We start from the raw sequence: 17,720 nt of genomic DNA on the forward strand, positions 1-17,720 counted from the left end.
GTCAGTGTCTACAACATTAGATATACATGGTGTGCTGTACTGGATATCTGTCAGTGGCTCTTTGTCAGTGCTGATACGAACAAACTGAAACTGTGGGGATGAACCTCTTTGTTTGAAACTGACTGTGGGGAAACGTCAGCTGATTCACACTTTGTGACACAATCTGAAATGGAATAACAGCATCTACTCCCCGCTGTAATTGAAAAGGGGCAGAAATAGCACATTTGTCATGTGGAAACTTCTCAACCTCTCCTTGCTGACATTCATGAATCAATAATGCGTGTTCACAAATTCTCTTTTACGCGTTCTCATTACCCTGCTTTCTGAGTTTCAGGTTGTCTACAATTCAACTTTTCCAAAAAAAAAAAAAAGGGCACCATTTTATTATATATGATTAAAAAAACATACAGGAATTTAGCCATTCAACTTAGCTTTTCTCAATAACTTAACATAAATATACAAGTTTATTTATTCAAGTTAATTAATCTTAAAATTTATTTTCAGGAGACTTCAGAACTTATAAACATGAGACTTAAAGTCTTTTGTCTTGAAATGATGAGTTGAATGAATGTGCAGTACAGACACCAATCAACTACCATCAGTTAAATGGTTTTAATAACCATCATTCAGTTTCAGTTTCTTTCTAAAACTAAAATATTCAAGTTTATGTAAAGATGAAAAGTAAATGATCTTAAGATTATTAGTTAGACTCAAAACTCACAAATCTATTACAGTAAGCTGCCTTGAAATGTTGAGTTTTTTCAACTTTATTGTTATCACAATATGAATTTTATTCGTTTTGAATCATTAGAAATTACCACAACTTGTCTTTTCAAAATCAGTCAACTTAAAATTGTAAGTCAGCCATGACAACCACTTTTTAAAGTTAAAACAAATTTCTACAGTGCATACTGTCTTTTCCAATAATCCAATTAATTATGTTTTTCTGGAAGAAGAATGAATACTGATGGTCATTAAATGAACAGATGAAGACAGCGTGGAAATTAAATCATACAGAAACACTTGCACAAACAGAAAATATATTCCCATAGACATCTTAAGCATAAACAAACCTCAGAAAAAATAGTATATCAGGGAATTTCCTTCATGTTCTGTCTTCGTAACAGAATGGACAGTGATTTATCCTCACACTTGATTAGAATTTAGTGAGAAGTAGTTTATATGGTATTAACATAATACTGCTAAAAAAAAAACAATATTGTTTTCATATTTAGTGGTAGTTTCTTCTTCCTTTCTGCTTTCTACTTCTTGAAAAGTATATCAGCCGGACATGAAGCCCCAGTCATCTTGTGAAGGTTTTGTATCCATCTAGATGAAATTATAACTTGGATTCATGTTTCAGTCCTGAATTTGTCAGTGCAATTTTGCCTCTACAATGTTTAATTTATTCATCATTCATTAGTCATTATGTGACTATACTGGCCGCTGCACAAATGGCAAAAATTGCACTAATGTACCTATTTTGAGGACATTTAATCGTGTCCATTGTCAACACATCTAAAACAGCAGGGGAGGCACAGCACTTCACAAATGTACGCCTGGCAGCCGCGAGCGCTACGAAATTGCAAAGCACAATGAAGCCTTAAGACCACCTGTCACCTCCAGAGCTGTCACCTCCCTGTAACAAGCTCGAAGTGCACACTGGGAATGTAGATTCTCTTTTAACGGACAGACTCAGAGCTCAGGTCAAAAAGCCTTCTGTTCAAACTGCATGTGTGCTACCTGAGAGAGTTCAGAGCAACATGTTTTCTTGACCGTGTTGTATGAAACTGATCTGAGAGGGGCATTATTTAAAATCGAATGAAGGACATTTACATTATATATGCGCCCTTCATAGACACAGTTGCGGTAAATAGGTTTCTTGCCATTTACAGCAAAAACCCACACGGCAAACACTCCTGCAGGGTTCTGGAGTGGCTTCTCTCCAAGAGCGCCTGCAGCTAATAAGTACACTGTTGAGTATAAATGAGGATTATCTGGAGTAGCACTTTGGCAGGCTGCATCGCTTTTCTTTACATCCTTGCTCAAATGCACACCACTGATGTTGAAGAGGGAGCATAAGCACTCTGAAAGGTGTCGCCACATCGAAGGACAAACCTCTTAATATCAGGCTGATCTTTGAGAGAGGATGATGCCGCTTATTTTTTTGTCACATGTTCAGCCTGAGGTGAACCTTGCAGGTGAAGTTGAATGTTATCAGCATTTGTATTGAAAGAAAAAAAAAAGTCCTGTGAGTGATTATAATTAGAAACTTTCTTGAAATAATGAGTATTTCAAAATAAGCACGCAACTGAAGCATTATGACGTGTGACAACTCGTTTTGATGCCTCTACTCCAACCTTGTTATGATTCTGGAGTGCCAAGCTGTGGGTTTTTTAAAAAGTTGTGATGCAGTACAGTGGCGGACTCAAGCTGTCTGAGGGGTAGGGGCAAAAAATAATTAAAAAAAAGGACGCCACCTGTACGTGGTGGGGCACCAGCGTAGCGAAAATGCATTTAAGGTGAAACATTTCGAAGTCCTTGTTTACATTAAAATTGTTTAATTGTACAACAGCTACTACAGTTTTCTAGCATGTAGGGCAGCCTATATGGCACTGCATTGCGTTTTGTCCACTAGAAGGTCACCCCAGAGGGCAATTATCAAGTTTTTTTTAACCATAAGGACATCTTAGAGGTCACTTCTGTGTCACTTGTTGGAACGTGGGACACTGGCAGTGCAGTGAGTCCACCAGCGATGCAGACTCAGAGCAGAGAGGGCAAGAGAGAGGGCATGTGCGAATGTGGACGGTGATACAAAACTGTATTGAATGCTAATATTACTTTATAGTTTTGTGTTGTTACCAGTGAAGTAAGATCTACACTGCAGACTGGAGTCACTGTTAACAGTGACACACAAGTCTCTTCACGTCCTTTGTGTATGTTGGTTTTCAAGTATGCTGTCTGCTGTAGTGTGAAATGTCCTCAAATTGTTGTAAGCTCTAGTTAAAATAATATAAGTTATTCGGGTCATTCAAATTAATACAAAAAACATGAATATCACACACCATTCAGTATAACATTTAATAGACTGGCCTGAAAAATATATTTTATTAAAAACTGTTAAAGGCTCCGTAAAGCATCAGTTCACACACATCAATTTAAGTGCATTACTTATGACTTTTAGTGTGTTTGGGCCTTCAGTCATTATGCTGAAATAGTAAGTCATTATTTTGAATAAATGTTTCTAATTAAAATGACTCACAGCCCCCCCCCCCCTTTTATATTGATGGAAATGGGCTTCCATAGTTTTGCCTGTTATATATACACACACATATATTTTAGTCTGACCTATTTTAAATAATTTTATAGGATAATTTTTTTTTGTAATGTACTTGTGTAATAAATGTACTGTCTTTTTTCATATTATCTTATACTGACCACATGCCTGCTGAATGTTAAAAGCCAAAAATAGCTGCCCTGTCTGAGTGTTGACATTTAGGTTTTGATTTCTTCTGTCTTTAATAACTGTTACAATACAGATTAGGTCAAAGACTTCTTAGAACTATGGTTGATTGATTGATTTGGAGTCAGTTATGTTAAAAAAAAAACTGGTGTATCCCTTCAAACAAAACCCACACAGATTTATACAAATTTAAAAAGATAAAAATACTATGTACAAAGTCCATTTTTTGCTTGTTCGCTGTATCTGTGTTTTAAAAAAACACTTGCACAGGCACAAACTACACCCAGATTCAGGTCTGGGTTTGGTTCCTCTCACTTTCAGAGGGAATAATTATCTACAGCTCAGGCAATCAAACCAGTCTTGAACAGTGAGCACCAGAATGCTGCAATCACAAACTGTAGATTTAAGCTTCTGAGATTAAAGCACCACAAAGGCAGACACAGAAGCAGGCAGTCAAGACATACACTGTAGAAATATGATGTGTAAAAAGACTCCAGGGCACAAAAGTTTTTTATTCAGGTCTGGTTTTTTATTTTCTGGCATGTTGTCCATCTTTAAAATACACTGAAGATTACTGATATGCAGTTTCTTTTTTTCACGGTACAGTGAGACCCTGATTCCTGTGTAATGACACTGTTATAGGATTACTCTACAAACACAAAATAAAAATACATTAGCTGGCATACTATCCTTATGAAATGTATCATAACGACCACTTTGCAACAAAAAGACAATGCCCATACAGTCCTTAAAAGATGCACAATTCAAAACAAGGCTGACATTAAATCAACTGATTTAAGTCCACAATAAAATCAAATTAAATGCGCTATTACACAGGAATCTGTTAAATATCAAAACAAAATATCAACAGAAATGCTCTTTTCACAAGTGTAGCAAAAGACATTTTATCATAGATATAATAGTAACAGGTGACAAGGCCTAAAATAAACGATAATCTCTTGCCTTTCTGTCATAAAAACCTGACAAACACATGAAATCTCAAGAGATAATAAGAGTGACAAAGACTCACATTTGTTCCAACAAGACACTGTACAGCTCGAGGGTGGAGTCGTGGGCTAAAAATGGTCGACAGCTTTTAAAATTCTGCAGATCAACATGCCCCCTCCTTAGGAGTTCGTGGAAAGCCAAGGCATTATAAAAAGGTAACGCAACTCCTTGTACTCAAAGATGGGAATAAAGTTATAGCTTTCAGAGGACTCTTTAAAAAAACATACAAAACAAAGTAGTAAACAGCCAGAGGAGCACGATGTCCCTGGTCGAATTTTATCAGGCAGACGTTTTTTTTTTTCTTCTACACGGCATCCACCCACCACACCAATCCAAGGGCGAGTCCAACTTGCACAGCAAAACGATAACAAACAACAGGAAAGATTTAACCAGAACTTCAGTGTTTCTCTGTCTTTTTATAACAAAGAAATCTCCCAGTTTTCTAATAAAATGCATCTAACTTTTTCATAACTTTGGGAGTTCTCCATGCTTTAGTGTGATGACTGATGATTTGTTCGTGCCTCCTCGCTCCTCGTTTGCAGTCTTCGTCCACATGCCGCTGGTAGTGATTGCAGTCTCATGTCTCTGCAGCATTTGTATATGTACTCCACAGAAAATACAGACTTTAGCTTCAGCTGGGTGGATGATACATATGTACAGTAAATGCTAAAACAGATCGATAATGCTAATTGGCAAAAGTGGTGTGAAGTAATACTCTAGTTGGTTACGGGGACGGGGTTAAAAAGAGTTGTAGCTTCCCCCACGAAAAAAGGCAGAATGAGTTCAGTCCGTACAGCGAAGGCTGAGTTAAGAGTCAGGCTTGTCGTAAAAGCAAATGCTTTAGCACCATAGAATACCACTTGTTGGCAAGCAAAAAGAAGACGAAAACTCCCGTAGGCAGCACGTACTGGATAACTACCAGTACATTTCCAACACTGTGTTAAACTTTCACATAACCCACAATGAACAGACACCTTTCCTTTCCCCTCATGTGGAGCAAATGGATGATGTGGTGTCAAAATATTTACGACTGAAGCTTCAATGGGTGCAGATCCTCCTGATTTATCTGTTTCCGACGATCAGGCAGGTTCCTTCTTGGCGCAAGTTTTGCCGTGATGACTACCCAAGCTGAAGGGAAGAGGTCTGGGCCCAGCAGGTGGGGGAGAAGTTGTTCCAGAGGTTGATTTATGCAGAGCAGAGCAAAAGGGGGCAGGAAAGGTCAGAGAAGGGTTGTGCTCTTGGGACTTGGCAAGTTTCAGTCAGAACTCGAGTGGTAGCAGCCGAATGAAATCTTCTACATGTAGCCGTGACTTGTCTCTGGAGAGGCCACCGGCAGGGACCTGCGGTGGAACAATGTGACCTCAGGTGGTATAAAAAGGGACCTGATGGATTGACGGGTTGACACTCAGACGCAGGTGCCTTGGTGTGCTGGAGGAAGGGCTTTTCGGTTCTTTAAAGCCTGGGACTTGTCCTTAAAATCTGTCGGCTTCTGCTGTGAAATGTCTATCAGCGCACTGGCGACAATGAGTCCTAAAGAAGAAAAAGAAAAAGTGAGAAACATGTGAGGGTGGTATAAAATAAAAAAACAGGCCAATTTCTACAAATTACTTTGCTAAACTAAGTAAAAACTGTAAAGCTATATTCTCTATAGCTGCTAATTTAATTATGTTGTTTTAAGCACGGACCGACCTGCTTCCTAAAAAACAAAGTAACTGAATTCAGCGGGTCTTATTGTGACAGACTTGTGGGCCACTGAATCAAACTAAACGTGAAGTTTGTAGCGTTGGAAGGTTGTGCTGATTGTAAGCAGCGAAATGTCATTGACTGACCATCATAATTATTTCTACTGAAGTAATTAATTTCGACGCCGTTGGCATCGTCAGCTGAACAGGTGCAACCCAAGCTTGAAAACAGAAATCACTTTAATTTTAATTATTCTGATCTGGCATATAAAGTTTTTTTTTCATACATGTGACCTTTTTTACTAAGTGAACTTATGGGTTTAATAAGGTAATTTAACCGACACATAAGTAACAAATTCTGATGTGCCGTCTGGCTGATAAATGTGGTCTATAAGACATTCACTGCATCCAGCAAAGATGATGCATTTTAGTCCAAATAATAATTGTGTGTGTGTGTGTGTTACCTGACTGTCCTGGTGGAGGTAAGCCTGAGGGTCCAGAGGGAAGACGCATGAGGACAGTCAACACAGCAGCTTTACCTCCTGAACAAGGCTCCATCGCGACAGGTTTAGGTGCCCCCTGAGAAGAAACACAGGACAAAAATATCTTTAATACAATTTCAGGATATTAAACTTTCCAGAAACGGAAAAATGTTTTCTGGTTTATTTGGCTTTGACAGTAAAAATGTTGGACTATAAGAGGTATTCTGTATCCAACACAGACAACACCAACAGCAGTAATTTGTGATAAGATGTAACAGACATAATGCATGATAAAAGTACTGGGATGTCTTGGTTGGCAAACTGCTGCTTCACCAACCAAGCTCAAATCAAAGTGATGTGACAGTCACACTTGGAAAGTCTTGATAGCTGTTTTCTTCAATGGAAAATGTGCTGTCGAGTCCTCTTTTTTTGGGACCAACGGTCACCGATATTAGCTGCTGGAGTTGCTGCATTTAAGATGAGACACCCTCCTCCTGAGACAAACGGTTCGATTGTTCACACAACAAAAACACTTGTGTGTGTCCCTGTCAGACGGTCCACGTGTCGAGGCAATGACCTACCCTCCGAGTTAATGGCCAAAACTGCTTGTCTCAAGCGTGAAAAACATGTCATCCTGATAATGAATGTCAAGGGTTTCACAGCATGTTTTGGATGAGGGGATAGAAATTGGGGAATAATAACACGTCTGAGCAGAATTGACTTTTTTCTATGTGTCTGGCTGAATTTTAAATGGAGATGACAGAGTCAGCAGAGGCAAAAAGCAAGGATGCACAAGCATTAAAACGTGAGAGAATCAGGAGTGGGATGCACTGATTTATGCAATCATGTTCCACTGGAATTTGTTGTGTTCTACAACCTGTGCAAACAACAAAAAACAAGACGCTGATGCTAATTTGTGTATTTTAAATGAGCATTGACTCTCAAAGTTTCAGTACACTGGACATAAACAGCATATGTTGAGTTTAAATGAAACGGCAAGTGTCAAAAGTTACATGTAGATTTTTTTATCCTCTTAAATCCTGGTATGCAAGCCATTTACTCATGCTGTAAAGCCACCCTTTGTTCAAATTACTTTAAATTCAGACTCAAAACTCCCAAAGATATCAAACACCAAACGTGTATAAAGTGATGGACAAGACAATCTGCACAGCTAACAGAGTATTTATGATACTGTCAAACAATTCAGAATAATATGATTTTAACAACTTTAAAGTTGCTCAAAAGAAAATAAAAAGGGAAAACTGGATTCTGCTCAAAGACAAAAAATTCTTAGCATAAAGCTGGTGATGTAAACGAATGGGAAAGTACTTTCACTCACTCTCTGTAATCTAAGTGTTAATCAAAAGTAAGTGCAATCTTGTTTCCTATGAAGCGTGCAGTGTAATTCCCCATGCAACTTCCAATTAACTTTTCCATTCCAAATGCCACAGTCACCAACAAGAGTTTGTTTCTTAGTTACTCATTGAATGCTTCATAATACTACTAATAATAATATTAATAACAATAATGATAGTGCACTCTGTACTGCAAAGTATTTATTCATAATTTTGTCCAGGAGCTAACTTAAGGTGAAGCTAATGAGTAGCTAGCTTAACAACTGACTGGCTCTGTAGCTTAAAAAAGAAGCAAATGTTTGATACACTGCAGATAAAAATAGACATCACGACAGTTCCCCAGACAGTTTGTGAAGTCTTTTGTGTGCAAGCATGGCAAATTTTCACAAACACGCTACTAAATATTGATTATGAGAGGTGCTGGATTTGTCCTTCATCACAAGAGAGCCCTCTTTGCAGAATTCAAATACTCTGCAGAGGTTATGATTGCCGTCAACACTGGCTTGGGTTGTTTTCCATTTGTCTGTACTATTAATCAGCTGGAACTAACACAGAGGGACAGAAAGATGAGGAGAATGGAGACCGGGACAAAGGTGAAGAAACAGGGGAAAAAAGAAGCGTACAAATATTATGTTCATTAAATGTGACAAACTCTAATTGTTAATCAATTGTTGAACTCTTCAAGGAAGACCAGCATTTATATTGCTTTTATTCGATCTACCCTTTCATTATATGTTCCATTTATATACATTATATATTTAGTTTTAAAGCTTTTACGCCTCGATCAACATTAAGCACAACTTAGGGATATACTTTAGTCCATGGCAGCTCAAGTATGTTCAAGACTTCACATCAAGTCTAGTTGCCTCTGACCTAAAATTATTCTAGATTTAATGCTTTGAATGACACGTGAAAGCAAACACGAGGAGGCTAAAATTCCATTTCAAACACGAGAGTCGCACTGTGCATAAGAGACGTGTTTCTGTGTTGCAGGCAGGCTGTTTATCTGCATTATTTCTCGAACACCGTTAGGCCACATGATCAGAACACAATATTTTCACGCTTCTTTTCAGGCACATTCACAACTGAGAGGCACATATTGGATCTACCGCTGACATGCAAGGGCTATTAAATTGACAGCCATTTTATGACCATTCAAGTGATTCTGCTACTGAATAGAAGCCACGTTCACACAAGCGGGTGACTTTAACCTATTTTTGATTAAAGCAGACTCCCCTGCAAGCTACATTTCTATGGACCACTGGGTGAAACATCATTAGAGCTGTTCCAAACAAATTACTAACACTGAGGGTAATTTCTACTTACTTACAATAAAAAAAAGTCGCAGCACTGCTGTACAGCACATGGAGAAATGCCGTCTAAACCTCCACATTAATTATTGCAAAGTTATCATGAAAAACAAACAACACAGTGGAGAATTTGTTAAGTTTTAAACAAATGTTTTGTCAGTGAGATAAAATTTTGTTTAGACATTTATGGTTCTCAGAAGATGACTGACTGATGCTTTTAGCATTGTACTGAAATACCTCAACAACTACAGGCTGGATTGTCTTGAAGTGATTGCCAGACATGCACGGTCCCCAGCGGACGTATCCTGAAGACGTTGGTGATCCCCTAACTTTTCTTCTAATGCTGCTGTGAGGTTGAGATTCATGGTTTTGAGTAAAACAAATATTAGATGGGTTGCTATGAACTTTTAGATATTCACAGTCCCGTAATGATGAACTGTTATGACTTTAGTGATCATGACTTCTCTTGCGCCATCATTGGGTCAAACTTTTAATTTTTCCAACATTAATTACATTCCACCAACCTTAGTTGCTGTAGTTTGTATTTAGTGCTAACTAGCAAATGTTTTAGGTTAGATCGTATTTGAATCAGACATTTGCTATTTGATATGACAATGACATTTTTAATCTCTTTGCTGCTGCGTCATTCAGCAGACAGCTCTTTGCTTTTATTCTACAGTCACCACACAAGCTATGGACTATAAGCTTCTCTGCTAGACTTATTACTCTGTACATACCGACTGACCAGTGCAATAAAGAGAAAGTGCTCTGCTCTCCACCAACTCATGAACTCTGTTTACATCCTGCATCCTGTCTGAACTGCCACTCCAAACAGACAGTATTGCCTCTATCACCTCAGTTTTGACTGTTCTGTTTACACTGCCTTACTGCACTATCAATCTGGACATATTTCTCAATTTAACCTTCATACATAAGTTGATAAAATCACAATTATTAGCATCAGTATAAATATTGGTGGTATTATTAGCACAGGTATTATTACTAATAACTTAGAGCGAAATAATGCTTTATTTTGATGCTATCTTTCAATTAAATTACCAAATCATGATTATTCTTTACGTATGTAGTTCCAAATTATATTGTTTGTTGAGTACCGAAATGCTGCTGTGATTTTTGCCTATAAAGCAAAAAGCAAAACACATTTTTGTTTGCGTAAAAGGCATCAATAATAGCAAGCTTAAGGTTCTTTTCTCTCTAATTTTCTCTGTGAAATTCTCTTATTAATCTGGGATAACGGACGTGTTCCTATGCTGCAGAGGAAAATAAAAACATTAATATATCGTTTCATTCCATTTCAATCGCAGGGTTGCATTTTCCATCGAGGCATTTAAAATTGCTGTGTCCATTTTTATATCTTCCAAAGACAGTTTACACAGCCTGCATTTCCACTCTGCATTAATCAGGTGCGAGGACTGTATTATGATCATTCATTCATTCAGAAACACGCATACACCCACATACAAACACACCCAATGTATCCTGCTTTCCTTCCCCCCTGCTGACAGCTGTCATCCATCATACTAGCTGTCCGTTAGGGCTTCCATATGTTGAATGCCGGCCATGGTGAATAGAGACATCTGTGACATCGAGGCCTGGGTCTGCGGTGTTTGGGGCCCGATTGGCTCTCTGTCCAACAGCTGCTGACATATTGGTCACTAAAAGCAATGTCCATCTCTTGGGGGTTGAAACTGACCAAAAAATGGAGAAAATGGGCACAAAGGCTGTTTTCATTTCCTCTCAGGCCAGCTGGAGGGTCTGCAAAGATTTAGCGACAGAGAGCTGGTACTAACTAATGCAGTGAGATCAGCGCTGACAGTGCAATCACAGAAAGAGGTCTTAAATGGTTTCATGTGTTGGAGTGGGTGCGAGGGGTCATTGTGGTGCTGCAGCCCTTCTGTGTCTTGTTTACTGTGTGGTTATGGTATTCAAAAATTTACTCAGACTTTACCTCAGACTTCCAAACTGACTTGTACTGCATGTTGTTATTGCATCACGTGCCTGTATATATGCTTCAGTATCTATACAGTCTCTCTTGCCTGCATTAAGTCAGCGAATGAGTGGGTCTGAGTTAGATGTACAAACAGAACTGGTGAAACAAACAGGAAAGCAGTCATGCGAGCACGGCATCGGTGTCCTCTTTGACATCAACAAATATTTCCAATAGCTAAGTGGTGCCAGATGCTGACCAATTAACCTCTATAAAAGAGAATTAGGCTCGTTTCATATGGTTCACCTTCAGCTGGTGCCCTGGCACGTGATGAAGCTGTATGTGGTCCAACACATGCATTTGAGACCATGTAGATTAGACTTTTCCCAAGAAAAGAGTCCAAAACACACTGACACACTCAAAAAAGCTGGCAAAGGCAATTTGGGTATGATCAAGTGCCTCCACATATACAAATATATCAGTTTTAGACACAGCTCCTTAATGCTAATTATTTTAACTAGTAGATTTTAGTCTATAAGAGGGCAAAACAGTCATAACCTTAGGTCACACAACTGCTGTTTAAAGTGCCTTTTATCATTACTGCCGCTGGCAAAAAAAAGCCTATTCCACCACGTTCTTTGGTCCTAGTACAGATGCTGCAGGCTATCACGGTTGCTACAGCTACAGCATGACCAGCCAGAAGAGCTCTGAAAAATATCTGCATGTCCGAAGTAGAAATGGTATGTTATATAGTATTAGCATAGTGATTCTTACTTTGTTTCCCTGCAGGGTACATTTCATGACCTTTCATCAAGTATATGAGATGTTAATTTTAGATGTGGCTACTGCACATCTGGAATTAAAGCCTCATCAGACACTGAGGCTATGCCGCTCTCACATATCAAAGTGATATGAGACCATTCATGTACTACAGGAAAATCAAAAAAATTTACATAACAGCATTTAATTACAGACCTGCAAACTCCAGAGCAGTAAAAAGGTGACATGATATGAAAATAACATCAGGGAGGGGGATCTGGGGCAATTAGGTAAAAAGGTGCTTGTTTCTCCTTTATATGTTACCATGTGCCATGTGTTTTGGTAGGTGCCACTGAAAAATCAAGCCAAAAATTTGTAATCCAAATTTCTGCTGAATAAATTCAGGACACAGGCTTGTAAAACAACAAAGTTCTCAGTTGTTTTCTGCAACAATACTTTTATAACAGCTTCCTTAAAAGCTGTATGGACATCTAAGTGAAATTGAAAGTCAAGTATTCACAGGTTCATTCTGCATCTTGAAAGGGTCGAGAAACAGAAGACTGAGGATGTGTGCACTTTGTTTTTTTTTTCCAGTTATCGTTTCCAAAACAGCTTGGGACATTGTTTACAGCAACACTCCCCAGTGGATGCGAAGTCTCTGCCTTAACAAGAGCACTGTCTTTGGTGTCTGTGCAGGGGAGGGAGGGCTGTAAGAAACGATTAAGTAACAGACGGACACAGGCGTCCCACTGACAAGTGTGTGATTAGCATTTTACTTAAATCAAGGTAAGGGAGCGGTTTCCAACACTATTCAGATTCAGATTGTATCTCAGTGCTTTAAAAGTACAACAATAAAGTGCACTCAGAGAGCTAAGAAGCATTGTTTTTCTCCTCTTTTGTTCTTTACATTGCCCTTCACAATACCATAATGCACGGTGAGCAGCACTCAGCGCTGCACTAATAGCTAATGTAGTGCCTCTTTGCTGGTTGCCACAGTGATTTTATTTCTCTCAGAGGCAGGTGACACAGCGATGGCCCTGGCTGAGGAAACACTGTTGGTCCTCGGATGTCAATTTGAGGATATAGCTCCCCCATATTGCTTTAAGCTACGCTTTTATCCCTTGTGGCATCGAGTCTGAAGCTGTGCTTAATGCCAGACTTCTTCTCTATTTGTATCAGAGGTATTCATATCATAGGAATAAAGAGCTGAAGTTGCATCTGGACGGTAAAGAAAATTTTAGATGTGCAAAAGCATGTGAGCATGCAGGGTATCAGAACAAAACAGTTAAATTTGACTGCAAAACGCATCTTTAGATGCACACTAATTTTCTACTATTATTCTGAATATGACAATAATCTGAATTTTATACGGGTTCTTGTTCCAAATTAGCATTTTCAGTTTAAGACATTTGGGACGTGCTGATATTATTCTGGATTTTGGAGCGTCCTCTGGACATGTATACAATTCAGTCAAAATATACATGTAAATTGGGTTTTTTACGCAGTTTGTGACACACTGCCTCCTGTCCGTTCATGGTCAGCTCTGTGCATTTTTAACAAACCAACTAGCCATCAGGCTGGAGATGGGGAAAGAAAAGCCAGCATTTTATGTTAGAAGGAGAAACACTCCTACTTCTACATCATGAATAGACTTTATATATTGATAATATATATAAGATTATTTAGAATATATTATAATATCATAGAAATAGAATATTATATATTCCCCTTATGGAGGAATACATAATTTTCCTCTGTAGGGGGTGGCTGTAGGCTCTATATCATGGCATTAATTGGAGTATGCATGGGTGCATGTAAATGGGAATATTTATTTTTTTCAGCCATGTATATAGCGAAGTAGGAATGCTGCCTTTTTCAACATTTTGTGCATGTAAAAGTTCCCACTGGAGGACAAAGAACAAGTATAAATGTCCTGATGTCACCACTTCTCCAATGCAGTAATGCTTCAAAGTCGTGACCACATTTTCTTTGCAAGAGGATTAAAAACAACTATAAAAAAAACTTGCGAAAAATCAATATATATCTTTAAAAGTCATCATGAAAGCATCAAGAATTGTGACATTACTTCACATAAAAGATTTAAAAAAAAAAACATCGATTGAAAAATGTCAGCAAGTCTGTGGCCATGATAGCAGAGAACAATGCATATAAAGACGAGGGACACGGGAAGAAAGGACCATCGCTCACTGATGTGGGGAGTGGATGAAAGGCTGACATACTGTGAGTAGCGGGCATGAGCCGGTTGTGTGCAGCACAATGAGTCCTAATTATATACTGCTAAAAAATGATGTGATCTTCTTCATGTCGATGATGCACTTTGAAGTTTGCTTGTATCAGATACAAAGTCCAACCAGGAATTCATTTAGTTTTAGACTCTCGTAAGAAGTGACAGGATTGCAGTTGTTGCTACCCTGCAACTCCCCTTTATTCCATACATTATATTGGCATGAATTTGATAATTAATTGCGTGTGTGTGTGTGTGTGTGTGTGTGTGTGTGTGTGTGTGTGTGTGTGTGTGTGTGTGTGTGTGTGTGTGTGTGTGTAAGCAAGCGAGCAGGACTCACATCAACCACAGACTGCAACAGTTCTGTTTGTTCTCCCCTGGCATCCAGTGCAACAGCAACTGAGGCAAATGGACGACTGGCCATCTGCTGACGCTCTCTCATCAGTTGCTGTAATGTCAAACACAGATGACAGATGAGCAAAACATAGAACAGAGCCCAAGAAAACATTAGATTTGAGATACAGAAAGCAGTGACAAATATGCTGAAATAATAACATATAAACATACATAATATATATCAAGTACAAGTGATGAAAAAAAACCCTCAAAACACATTGCATTTATAATGTTAAAGAGGCAAAAACATGTTTAAAATTTCAGCCGTTAGAAATTAAAAGCTCGAAAGATGTCACCATCATCCAAAGCTATCCCATTAATGTATAAAAAAACAACAAAATATTGACAGACAGTGGGTTATTAAATGTAATTTATCTAAAGTTAGTAATGTGATTTTCTCAACACACTGGAAGATAGCTGTAATCTAACAAATTCGACAGACGTTACAGTGTGTGATGTGTTCTGTGTTAATCAAAAATCTGCATGAATAAAACAAATTTTTCACCACTATGTGAATAACAAGCAATTATTTAGTCGCTGATCCAAAAATAATCAGTATTTTAATCATGATAATGTATTCAAAGGATGATGTATCTGATAAATCTTTATTTAAAAAAAAGTAATGCAATGCCATGAGACATTCTACAATATACACAAAAGGGTTTAAGAGTAAGAAAACTAAAAATCCGACAAGTAATGATAATAAGTAATAGAAAAAAGCAATAATTAAGTAATAACTTGTGGAGCCTTCAGGGCTATTACAGTATGAAGCTAAAAATCAATAGCAGATATCAGTAAGGAAACACTGAAAGACATACATGCCCTAAGCACATGGGGAATGATTTTGTGATCATTTGTATTATAATATAACAAAATTAAACAGAAAACAAAAATATTTATTATATTCTTTGTAATGTATTCACATTCACATTCACATTCACATTCCCATTCAAACACACAAGGTACCAAAATTTGCCAAACATTTTAAACATGACACAAACTGCAGTAAAACCACAACATTAGGAATAGGAATAGACGGATTAAATTTATATTAACATTCAAATTCAACATGGTATTTATTGTTCTTTTTCCCACATTAAGCATTCGACCACCGAGAAACAAGAATACAAACGATTCTCTCAGAGGTCCTGCACAGCAATGCTGCGTTCAGGTAACGGCCCACGACTGACACTATTTCTGTTCCTCAGACTGAACAGAAAATAGCTTCTCTTGTTCCCCTCTGATCGATATTGTAAAACAACTTGCGCCACACTTTCATCAGCGACGCAGTGTCTGATCAATATCGAAACAGGCCACCATTTTAGTGCCAAGGACATCACTGATTGGTATTGGATTTGTGATGAGCTTAAGTGCGCTGCATTAGGATCTAATTGTACTTCAGATTACTAAGCACATCAAGCACTTGTGATGATTGGCCTCATAACCTGCCCTTCCTTTGCACTTCTCTGAAGTTCAATAAATATGGCTTTACTATGTGCGCACAAACAAACAAACAAACTGATACAAAAAAAAAAAATTAACACTTCAGATAGACTTGAAATATTAATTTGCAGCCATTTTGTTGGGTGCGACAACACCTGATGTCTGTGAGGGACTTCGTAAAAATAATGGAAATAGAAATGGAAAACAGAAAAGTGTATTAATTGAATTTTTGCCAAAACCCTCACCGAAACAACTACCGTTCAACCATAGCTTAGTTTCTATAACTAGACACAAGTTTGAATTTCTCCTCATGCTTAAGTGGCGTGCATGCAGCTGTAGTTAAGACTGATGTACACATTTTTAAAGCGAATGGGGGGTGGTATGTTTTTAAAGCCTTTTCAATATCAAAAGTGTACAGAACAAATTAAGCTGTGTTTGTTTGCTCAGACATAAGCTGCAAACGTTAGCATGTCTGGCTAACTAGCTTACTAACAAGTGTTCCAGAGCCATGGAGTATTTTATGAGTTAACTACATTTTGTGGGGTTCCATAAAAAAACCCTGATTATGATAGCAGATCAGCTGTGTTGGCTAATATCGGTTAAATCTAACTTCTGTATGGTTTGTACAAGGATGTAAACAAAGCTGGGTTGTGTTTGAATGAAAGAATCATACATTTAATAATCATACCAGTAATATGAGGACTAACTAGCTTAATAATGCAGCATAAACAACACTGTTTCTTTATTTCCTTGTAGTATACATGGGATATCATGAGGATCTTTTAGTGCAATATCGTGTATACAGCTTTTAAGTGCATGTTTAAGACCCCATTTATAATGTTATTTATTATGTGATTTCTATGTAGAGGACGATACAGTGAAGAAAACACACTTTCAGACTCTTCTCACTGCACCGTTAGTTACATCATTGCTGTTGTTTTTCTTTCAGCGCAATGCATGATGGCATATAGTGCCTGGTTCACAGTTGTACACCACCTTTCCTGTGTGAGACCCTTTGAGCTCACAACAGTGTTTAATAATTCTCACTATACATTCGGAGTGCACTATAAAATGGCAAACTCTCTATGTAGAGGACTATATAGTGAGTAGTGTGTGATTCTGTTTTCAACTGATAGCGCTAATGTTAGCTGAAGAAGCTGACTAGCTACAGTTGACAGTTGTCAATCAAGTGATGGCCATCAGCAAGAAAAGAGAAGCCTGCTTTTGTCCACTGCGGTCTAGAATCAAGGACCCATTGTTTCAAAAATGACTGTGAATTTCGATGGTAAATCTGTCACCATTATGATAACGGCACGCCAGAGAGGAAAGCTTGAGTGGAGCGACAGCAACTAAGGGGTTGGAGCTAAGCCAAAAGTCAGTTGCCCAGAAAATAGAAGTGCAGCTTAACTAAAAATAAAATTAAATGTTACAATATAAAGTGAAGTTCACTTGGTCAAATAAGGTTTAAAAAAAAAATCTAATATTAATTTCACATAATGATACAACTCTCTCATGAAATCTATGATTTTTTTAAAGCACAATAGATTATTTAAGCTCTTTCCAATTATCTCTCATTATCCCTTCAATAAAACTGTTTGGGTCAACTGTATGAGAACATTGAGTTCTCTG

The 17,720-nt window shown here is 38.0% G+C and overlaps 1 protein-coding gene across 1 annotated transcript in view; it reads right to left on the reverse strand.

Moving 5' to 3' along the window:
- Positions 1 to 3,970: 3,970 nt before the first annotated feature.
- Positions 3,971 to 17,720, reverse strand: part of atrnl1b (attractin-like 1b) — an 83,813-nt gene continuing 70,063 nt past the window's right edge. The window contains exons 27-29 of the mRNA XM_084740215.1: positions 14,593 to 14,700; positions 6,618 to 6,732; positions 3,971 to 6,001 (exon numbers count right to left, since the gene is read on the reverse strand). Coding sequence (XP_084596341.1) covers positions 5,877 to 6,001; positions 6,618 to 6,732; positions 14,593 to 14,700 — 348 coding nt within the window. The 3' untranslated portion in view covers positions 3,971 to 5,876. The remainder of the gene's footprint in view (positions 6,002 to 6,617; positions 6,733 to 14,592; positions 14,701 to 17,720) is intronic.

Source organism: Lutjanus erythropterus, chromosome 17 (assembly GCF_056507025.1).
Source record: "Lutjanus erythropterus isolate fLutEry1 chromosome 17, fLutEry1.hap2, whole genome shotgun sequence".
Lineage (NCBI taxonomy): Eukaryota > Metazoa > Chordata > Actinopteri > Lutjaniformes > Lutjanidae > Lutjanus > Lutjanus erythropterus.